Genomic DNA, 11,224 nt, shown 5'->3' with positions numbered 1-11,224 from the left:
TATATATATATATATTACATAAATGTGTGTGTGTATATGTATATTCATATTACATATATACATTCACTAAACATGTGTTTCGGTATCAATTCCACTAGAGCGCGGCAGTATCGCCAATTACAAAGAGAATACAATTCGGTGGAACGGAATATTTTTTTCCTACTACCAATTTATTCTAAAAATTCGACTAATTTACTATTAAATATCAATTAACTATTTAAAACTACTTTACAAAATATGTATGGCCATTAGAGACATTTCGTCTCGATGTCCGGTATTTAAGACGAACTGCCGAATATTATTGTTCCTCTATTTTATCTTTGTGTCTGACGTCTCACGTCACATGCAGTGTCGGTCTGGCTGAAACGATATTGGAGCTCGACGCCCCATGCAAACTTAGAAAAAAATTTTAACTATCTTTCAACGCATTGCAATAAAATTATTTTATTTTCGTATAAAATATAATCTATCGCATTTACGTTGTTTATTATTACAATAAATCATACAAAAAAAATTATAATCAATGTTTTACACACACCTACTTTTTTTTTTACAATTGGTACACATTATAAAATTGAAAAAAATGTAATTAACATTAATTAAATAAATTATAAATTATTATTAAAATAGTAGTGGTTTTAATTAATTGCTGGAAGATCCCGATATATTAATAATTTTATCTTTGTTCTTAAGTTGAATGATTTCTTCTGCAATAATAACAGATTGCAAAATAATAAGGATCTAGATATGCGCCTACCTAATATCTAGTGCTCCTACCTATATTACCATTAATGCCTATCGATGGCTCATCAATAAGATCAGTTTTGTTATGAAAATGTTAATAGTTTTTAAAATATTCGTCCACGCCCAACTTCTGTGCATCTGAAACTGAAGAACGTATTTAAATGTTGTGCACTGCAAAACCGATGTAGAATAAACCAGACTTTGTCGTTAAATCAAAAATAATTTGAAATGTCCCACTAGCTGACGACGACTATCATAAGTGATTCAATTATACATTTTCCCATTTGGCGGGCCCCCAACATTGAAAAATCGCTGAGTGTAGCCGAGTGGCCAGACCGACATTATTGTGGGTATATCTATAGCCCATAGACATATTATATATATGTATGTGAGCATATAGGTACAAATAGGGTGGGTGGGAGGCTTTGGGGGCACTTAGTTCCCCCAGATTTCCACTGAGTCCCTCCAATTCGAAAGACAGTACTTCGTGCTAAGCGCATGTATCATTTTCGAAAAATATTTTAGAAGGGGCTTTAACACCCCCCCCCCCCCAAACCCAGAAAAAAAATTGTAGTATTTGCGCCATTTCGGTTAAGTATGCCGTATTTATAATACATATAGATCTATATAATATAAAGAAATGGACTGATAACAGACAGAGAGGTCTAGCGGCCAACATTTTTATAAAAATATAGCATACGCCCTGTACGTCTATAGTCAGGTCCCATTATATTACACTGATATAGACTATCTCTTTCTGACAATGTGTCAACGTTTGAACTTGGGCAACCTATAATAGGATAGGAGGAACTGAGGAAGTGTAGTCTATATATTAATAAATCTATGCCATAAAATGATATTTAATAAGTATACTATATACAGAGGGATTCACCTAGCACGCTCATCCACATTTTTTTTGAATAATTAATTTATTCAAATTCGTATTTTGGAATTTTGAAGTAGGTACTCACAGGCACTTATATAATTAAAAGGATCGTATTTTAAAATACATACTGATATTTTTATATTATTAAGGAGTGTCCTATGACGAAAAATACTTACTATAGTTTAGTCAATAAGAATTGCCCTTTTATTTATAATTTTGTTAATCGGAGTTTTTGGAAAATGTTTATTAAGGTAGGACTAGTAGCCCAGGTAGGTACTTACTTATATCACCTTATATATAGACCAAAATCGGAAGAAGTTTTTGAGTTTGCTTAACTTTGTGTACTAATAAAAATAAGGATAATGGACTTTGGAAAATATATTATAGAGGCATTGATAAATGATAATTGGAATATTTGTGTAAATATAGGTAGGTATTTAGTGCCAACCTATAATTAATATTAGATAATCTATCAACCTTTCATAATTTATAAAAATTGTTCTTCCATAAAAATATTAGATCTAATATTACTTACGTAGTTACATGGTTACGTCTACTTAATATTTTTAAGGGCTAGGTAGGTATTGGCTTTTCAAGTAGGTAAATTTATCAACATTTTCAAAAAATATCATTTGCTTAACAATTTGCAGTAAATAAGGTTGGTTTTCTTTTGTAAAAATCCGATTTATTGGAAATATTAAATATGGTCCTTGGATGAGTATCTATATAGGTATCTATATCTAATTGAAAGTTCGTAAAATTTGAAATTGATTAAATAATATTTATGGAAATACGTTTCCGTCTTTAAATAAAATAAAGAGAAAATATAATAATAAAATATAGGCACCTAAGTATTAATCAATAGGTGGGTATACTTTCGTTCAGATGTTTAGTATAGCACACATATCACATATGATAACAAGAGTGAGAGGAGAGGGGTAAAACGACCCACCCTGACATTTTTTGGACATTACATTATGGACGATATTTTTTGATAAACCTTAGTTTTCGTCGTTTTTGGTCAGTTGTAATACTATAGTCACCCTTTTCGAGGGTTAAAAAACGCTTTCCTTCCTAACCTCGCCAACCAAGATCCAACAAAAATATTATGTATTTATGTCCAAGTATTAAGTAGCCTATAGTATCTACGCCATGGCTTGAATTTCCATTTAGGTCTTTAGGCTTTAATATTACCGTATTTCGTATCGTTTTTATAATTTTTTAAATACTTGTATTATGACTACAATATCCCTGTAAGAAATAAATTACAATAGATATATTATAATATGATAGGTAGGTACCTAGTGGATAGTGTAATTTAAAATTGTATGTAAAAATAAAAAATTATACGGATAATTGGTGATATTGGCTTTTTGGTTTACCAATAATTCTAAATAATAAAATATACCTAAGTAAAAGCTATATGATTTTAATTTTGAACTAAGATGGCAGACAAAACTTTACAATTTCGAACTAACTGAAATTACCGCACAGACATCCTATACTCTCACAAAATCCCATTCATAATTCATGTTATAGACATTATAAAAAAAAATTAGACAATATAATACCAAACCATCGACTATAATAGTAAAATCTAGATTCGAATAATTTATAATATATGTCTATGACCTTTGTATTAAACATTTAATTCTATACAATATATATATGTAGGTATACCATTACCGGTATACTTCGGTATAGGTATATTATGCGCATGAAAATAGCTATAAGCTATATTTCTGAATCGATTAATTACCTATTCCATAAGTAGGATGTAGTATGTCGAAAACTACTCTCAACTATCTAGTACCAGTGGGTAGGTAGGTATTCAAATATAACACACCATCTTACTACACGTTGTCTATGGAATTGAAGGAAAATAGGTATTATGAATTTGTCAAGCAACAAGGTTTCGTTTTTAAAAAAATAATTTTTATTGAATTGGCGTTTGGTGTTTACAATTGGGTTAGTACGGTAGGTTATAATAAAATAATTATTAGTGTTTCTTATTCATGAGTTATAACATCATGTGTTTTAATGTTAGGCCTCCTTTACATAAAAACACTAAAACATGAAAATATAAGAAAGAATGACCCCGCCCTTCCATCCAAGTGGATTAATAATTTGTGTTTTGTACGTCGTTTACTATATTTACATTGTAATATTTCATGTTCAGTGTAATTAAATAGATACCTACAGGTTAAAATAGAAAAATATAATCTGTAGTTTTTGTATAAATGTTTAATCGTCAAGTAATATGGATATGGAATAATAGTTAATACTTAATACTTAATACTATAATAATATAATGATTAATGACTTATGAGACGAATAATGAATAGTTGTTATACAGAAATTCCTCTTATCACCTATCGGCTATTTGATTAAAACAAAAATGAATAAGGCGTTAGGTAATTTCGTGTTAATATTTGCAATTAGGCGTCAATATTATAATATTTATATAATAATATAATATTAATATATGTATTTTTTTTCATATATGATACAATATGTTGCGGAATTGCATATAGTTAATATTTTCATCGCCTTACAAATTTACAATATTATATTCATGAGCAATCATAGTTGTAATACAATACTTATTTAGTTGCACATTCATTATTAATGTCTGATAATTGGATCAGATTAAGAAAAATAAAATTCATAAAATTCAATATGTGGTTGGATAGTAAAATTGATTAAAAAAAAAAACGACCAACATTTTTGTCATCCATTTATTGTACTTAATAAATAATAACACAAAACTAAATTACTAATGGAAATTAGACATTAAAAATATTAAATGTGAAGATTCTAAGAAAATAAAATCTATATTTGATGAGTAGGAAATAATATTTAAATTTTGATAAACACATAAATTATATTTGTAAGTTTGAAAAAACTGCATTAAACTTATTTGCATGTTGTTATATCTTTTTCAGCTATAAGTACAACTATTAAATTTGTTTACTAAACATAAAAATAAAAGTACAGATATAATTCAGCGAGTGGAAGTTGGATTATACTTACCTCGTTTCTTTTACATTTATGTAAGCCAATGAATGTTGAGTTATTATTTTTAATTGGGAAGTAAAGCATATAACCTTACATTTGAAATAAAATTTTATACTTTGGGCAAACAACTTGATCATAGTGTAAATTAATACACCCGTGTACAATTTAAGTCACAAATGTTATTAAGTTATACACAATATACAAATGTTTTCTCTATACCTCAGCTTTACCCATATCATATTTTTAATGAGGCACTTTTATCAATAATTTTTCGATTAAAAAAGCCAAATTAACTTAATTAATGTACAATCAGTATCACATATTTAATCCAAGGACTATAAGAAGTTTAGGAATAAGTTTCTACCATATTTTACGTAACAATGGATATACTAAAATAAAAACAGATCAAAAGTGAAACTTAATATTACAAAAAGTTTCAGATAGAATCTATAGTTAAAATTGCATGTTGAAACAAAATAAATACATTTTACCATTTTATATTATGATTTATTCAAAACAAATTATACATTTGTTTAAACATAAAAAAAGTTAACACAATTTCTTAATACGAAAAAACCTTTAGAGTGACTAAATATTAAAATCATTACCTGAAAAGCTCTGTAGTTTTTAAACGATATTGTAATTATATTTTGTATTTCTGCTAATAAATGTATTTATTTAATTCTCAACTGAGTATTAAGAGATTATTGGTTAAAATAGTTTTACATGATAAAAAAAATTTCAATTTCAATTCAATCAACCATACCATTTGTTTTATAACCAATTGGGTAATTAGTACATAATATATTTTATTTATTTTAACATAACCAAAATGATATAATAATAATAATTTATTAAATTTTAAAACTAAAAGTTCACACCAAACAGTTTTGGATTCTATTTTATGACATCAAAGCGAACACAAAGTAGCACTACTATTTTCTTCTATAAATTATAGTGAAATAGTTTCAGACTGAATAATAAAACATGTAATTTCTAAATATTTTATAATACCATTCATAACAAGTAAATCGATTTTCATTAATTTAATCAAAACATATATAAGGGTTTAGAAGGCTAAATAATTATGTATTTATTCAAGTGTAACAAATAATGTGTTTTTAATGAAATAATGTCTACAAATTTGGTTATTGTGGCACCAAAACTTAAGAATTGAAATGCATAAATTCGTAGGACTGAACCAAAAACTATTTTTTTTTTTTGGATTTACAAAAATTAAATATGTATTATATTTATCTATTACTTTGGAATGTTAAGTAGACAATTGCCCACTAGTAAGTAGCCGTTCAACAGCGGCATTTATATCTCCAAATGTTGCAATCAATGCTTGTAAATTAGCATCTCGATTGACAAATCCCATTGCAGACAATTGTTCCAATTGAGAACTGTATCTTTCTTCTGGTGGCTGAGTATTTGCCGCTGGATTACTGTTATTTGGCACTTGTGATAGCTATAAATATAAATAATGTCAAGGAGTCATTCATTTTTTAACATTTAACCATAAAAAAGTACTTAATAGAGTAAAACAAAACTTATAGCTTAGCATACATGTTTAAATATTAAATAATAAAGTATAATATGTCTTAAAATACAGGCTCAATAAACAAAAAACATAACTGTACTTAAGACCTAAGCATTCAATGGGCATTCACATTTCCGATGAAATTTCGATAAGGTTTTGTATAAATTATATATGCATTATACACATTATATTAAAATATAATAGTTTCAAACTAATTGCATCCTTAATTTCAGTAGCATTTGAAAGCTTTCTTAAGAGGCCTAATATTTTCTTGCCATTAGTTAAAGGGAAAAAATAAAGGATATTTTTATCATTAATAAATAATATTATTCTTAATCATGTTTGATCAGACATTATTTTAAAAACTTACCATTCTTCTCATGAGTTCAGCAAAATTATTATCTTGACCTTCAGTTGATGGCATATCACTAGTTACAGTTGAATCAGCATTAGTAGTTGTATTGGCATTTGGTGTTGGAAAAAAAGACTGGCCACCCAATGATCCACCAATGTTTGGCATGTTAGTACGTAGTGCTTCAAGGCCTCTTTGTATTTGATCAAGTGCAGATAACACATTTGGATTAGTGGACATATCTTGAACTGCAGGATTTGACATCTGTTGCAGGAACGCTGGCATCATACTACGGAATTGAGACTAAAAAGAGTTTTTTAAATTAATATACATATAATTTTTACAATAACTTCTAATATTTATTGTCTTCTCACCTGAAGTTCTGGATTATTAGCAAGTAATGGATTGTTACTTAACAAGTTGTTGGCCATATTAGGGTTGCTAGTCATTGCCTGCAGAGTTGATTGGAAATATGGAGTATTCATAATACTTTGCATAACTTGAGGATTTTCAATCATTTGTTGCATCATAGAGTTCATAGCATCACCATTAAACAAGGAACCTCCAGTTCCCCCAGTTGGTAGACTACCTGATGTTGGTGCTGCTCTACCATTAGAAGGATCAGATTGGTTTGTTCCAGTAGAACCACCCCAAGGATTTGGCAAAGGATCACGATTTTCCTGTCCTTGTTGAGGATTTTGTTCTGAAATAAAACACATTATGTCAAATAAAATATAATTACATATAAATAAATACAGTTGCAATGTTCTCTCAATCATCTCTTAAATATAATACAGGCTAAGGGAAGGGCATCATGGAGCACAACATTACATTATTATAACTGATAGCATTTAAACTTTATCCAAATTTAGATTTAAGAATTTAATAATACGTAAAGAAGATGTAACAGGAAAACCTGAAATATTAATCTTTTATTTCATCAAATATTTTTTAATTTTTGTTTTTTAATACAGAAAATAAAAAGTTCTAAACCTGGTAAATTTTTTTTTTGGAAAAATTAAAAATAGCAAATTTGTAAATCTGTTTTTAAAAAAATGTTTGAAAAACATTTATTTGAGTCATGTAGATTTTTATTTACAATTTGAAATCTCATTATTTTAGTTAAATAAAGTTGATTGAGTTGTAAGAAAACATTTTAAATTCAAAAAGTATTAACTTTTTAACAATATTTTTTGAAAATTTCAAGTAGATACTAGTTAAAAAGTAATTTTTTAAAAGACTAATTTTCAAATCAATGAGTTACTTTAAATAATGTTTAATTTTAATAAAATCAATTGCTTGCTACAAAACAGATTTACAAATAGGCTTTTCACTGCTCCAGACATACAATTATCTGTATTTTATGATATCATCTGCCAATAGTCCTACAACCCTGGCTCGTATTATTTTAAACTTGTTTTTTTTTTTAATGTTAAGTAGCATACAAAGGTAGTTTGAAGAGCATGTATAGTATGGCAAAATTAAAAAATATTGATTAAATTAAGTTATTTAATATGTCAGATCTTCCTCATCATGCATACAATTAAATGAAATCAATTTTTGCCTACCAGGGATATTTCTTCTTTGTTTTCAAGCAATATACTAATCATCATTTACATAAAACAGTTTGCTAAATATGTAATATTTTATATAGTGTTTATTATTTATTATTACCACCACCACTTTCACTAGGAGTCGCAAATGTATTTCGGCTAAATTCTTCAGTAGCTGCATTCATAAATGGTTCTTGAACATCTCTATACATTCTTTGTAAAGCACTAAAACCACCAGGTATTGATTCCAAATTTGATAAAGCTCTATCTTGTGTACGCATCAGTTCTTGCAACATCGATGGATTCCGAGCCATCTCCATTGTTTGCCGTAACATTTCAGGATTGTTTAACATATGATTAATTTCAGGATGTCTCTAACAAAAATAGAAAATGAAATAGAAAAATGAAATTATAAAAGATGATTAGGAATTAAGTACCTCAACTAATTGTTGCATTTGTGGATTGGCCAAAATCAATTGTCTCATATGTGCAGGATCACTCATCATTTGTTGAACCATCGGACTATCAACCAAATTCCTTAGCATATCAGGATTGTCAAGTAATTCACGCTGCATCCGTTGTTGCAACTCCATGAAATTAGCCGAAGTGAATCCCATGGATTCCATACCAGGTAAGCCACCCAACATACCCAAATTAAACGGAGAAGCATTAATATCAGCTGAAAGTTATAAACATAGTTACAACATAAACAAGAATTTAAAAAAATATATGCAATTTCTTTAACTACCAGGAGGTCTTGGTGGTTGAGCCGATCCTGTATTTGTAGATGAAGAAGTTGTCGTATTGTTTTGAGGAGCATTAGTCTTGATAACTAAATGTACTGTTAGTCCATCTTTAATATTATGATTTGCTAATGTATCTTGATCTTTCATGATTTTGCCAGCGAATATCAAACATAATTGCGATGGTTGTGCATTAAACTGTTTAGCCACCACATCTTTAAACTATAATGAAAATGTACAGTAGTTAGCAAATTTATATATTTGATGTTAACTATCATAGATATATTGAAATAATTAATAAACCTACATTATAGGATACGTTAAGTAAGGTTAAACTCAGTGGGTCCACAAATATTGTGTTATTTATGATACATTATTGAAAAATATTTATATCTTATGTTTGACAAAAAAATATAACTTAATATATTTATGATATTATCAACTTTAAATGTAAGCCCAACCTACTATACATAGTACCTACTAGCACTAAATATAAATAATAGGCACTAGAAATCAGAATACCTAAATATTTTTTTTTTTAACATAAAAGTAAACTTGAGTATTTTTACTCAAATGTAAAAAATACAAATTTGAACTGAAGTCAATTGGTATCTTAGTATCAGTTAATCATAGTAATACTCCTAATAATACTATGTAATACTGTTAGACAGTTAATATGCAGAGTGAGTTTATCCATGGTGGGGGTTAAAAACATTATGTAAACACTAAAAGATAAAAATCAGTCCCTTTTAATATAAACATATTGGGTGGTTATCGATTTGTTGTAAGCTAAAAAAAACTCATAGTATCTTATATAATTTTGAGAAAGTTAAACTTGTTATACTTAGGAGATGTAAGCAGAAAATAAAACAGCTTTTACGTTAGAGATGAGATACTCTTCTAAAATCTGGTAGTTTTTGATAGGCAAATCAAGTTTTAGAAGTAAATCAAAAACCTCGAAACTTTGAAATACAAAGATTATAGGCAGGTAGTAGATATTAATATTTTATTTATGTTAGATACAGTTGTCATTAATTGTACCATGTATATTTTTTAATAATTTAATCAGTGATATTTGGCAACATATATTATATACCTACTATTTATTACACCAGAAATCTTAATGATTATAAAATATATATTGTATAACAGAGGTTACATAGTATACTGTAATTATTATAATATATGAAATATAAACTATGACAAGTGGAAATTGTTTGATAAATCATTGTTTGTTCAATGTTATTTGTGTTATTTTTTTTAATACCAACCTATGCATGTACATATTTTAATAAACAATAAGTTTAAATATCAATAAATTTGAGCTGGGTTATGTAATGCAACTGTAAATTTAAGTTTGACTAATGTCAGATTCCTTTATTTTTATAATATAACATCCAATGCATTTCTTGAAAGTAGCTTAGTTGCAATATGTTAGTTAATAATTACCATACTGGTTTTAAGTAATATTAATAATAATTTACTGTTTGGGTACCTACTACCTAGCCATCAATTTAAATAATATGTATTTTAATAATTAAGATAGTAATATGAGTCAGCTGAAATAATTACATAACCTTAAAAACTAGTAAGAATAATAATTATTTAATTTGTAATACAAGAAATAAATCATGAATAACATTTAAAACCAAACCTATAACAACTCAATGATATTTTGGAAAATTTTTAAGCACGTACATAATGCAATATACTCTAATCACTACAATACATACGTGTATATTATTATATCAATATACATACTTCACTAATGGTAGCGTTTTCTTGCACTTCGACTGTTTGCTTTTCTTTGGGCGTTTTAACTGTCACAGTGATCGTCTTTGCATTCTCTTCGCTGTCTGACATTTTGCTGAACCTATAGATCCGGACGGTGCAAAAATAACTTGACAAAAACTATTGATTAAACGAAGACAGTCGGCGAAAATGTTTTACGAATTTTGGACGTACGACGAACAAGAAAATAATCGTAGTTCATAATGATAATGATAATGACATATATAAAGATACTAGGTCTTGGAATAAAATATTTTTTATAAGGAAAAGAAAACATATGAGGCTCGTCATGGAGAATAAATCAAATTGAACGCTGCCGTAGTTTTATATGCCATGAAAAACGCCGGTTTCCATCACGGCTGTAGATAGGACCTTCTATCTACAGCCGTGGTTTCCATAGTATTTCTGATAAACTTAACGATACGCGCTTTTTCGATAGCACGACTGCACGAGGTGAATTTGCGAAAACTTTACTATATAGTCTACCATTATCGTATTAATATTCTAGGACCAGACGCCTTCCAGTTGGACCGTTCTTACTTGCTATTGTCAACTTGGATCATGAAATAACAACTTTTAGTTTTTCAAACTTCT

At 28.1% G+C, this 11,224-nt stretch overlaps 1 protein-coding gene across 1 annotated transcript; it reads right to left on the bottom strand.

Annotated features, from left to right (window-relative positions):
- Positions 1-5,481: 5,481 nt before the first annotated feature.
- LOC111027620 (ubiquilin-1) lies at positions 5,482-10,838 on the bottom strand. The gene is made up of 7 exons (XM_022306019.1): positions 10,601-10,838; positions 8,845-9,061; positions 8,534-8,775; positions 8,218-8,470; positions 6,918-7,246; positions 6,562-6,846; positions 5,482-6,119 (listed from the first exon to the last, which is right to left on the bottom strand). The coding sequence occupies exons 1-7, from the start codon at positions 10,700-10,702 to the stop codon at positions 5,922-5,924; spliced, it is 1,626 nt and encodes a 541-aa protein (XP_022161711.1). The 5' UTR covers positions 10,703-10,838; the 3' UTR covers positions 5,482-5,921.
- Between the last annotated feature and the right edge of the window lie 386 nt (positions 10,839-11,224).

The sequence above is a fragment of the Myzus persicae genome, unplaced genomic scaffold (assembly GCF_001856785.1).
Source record: "Myzus persicae strain clone G006 unplaced genomic scaffold, MPER_G0061.0, whole genome shotgun sequence".
Taxonomy (NCBI): Eukaryota; Metazoa; Arthropoda; class Insecta; order Hemiptera; family Aphididae; genus Myzus; species Myzus persicae.
The sequence above is the reverse complement of the archived record's forward strand: the minus strand, read 5'-3'. Positions and strand labels throughout refer to the sequence as shown.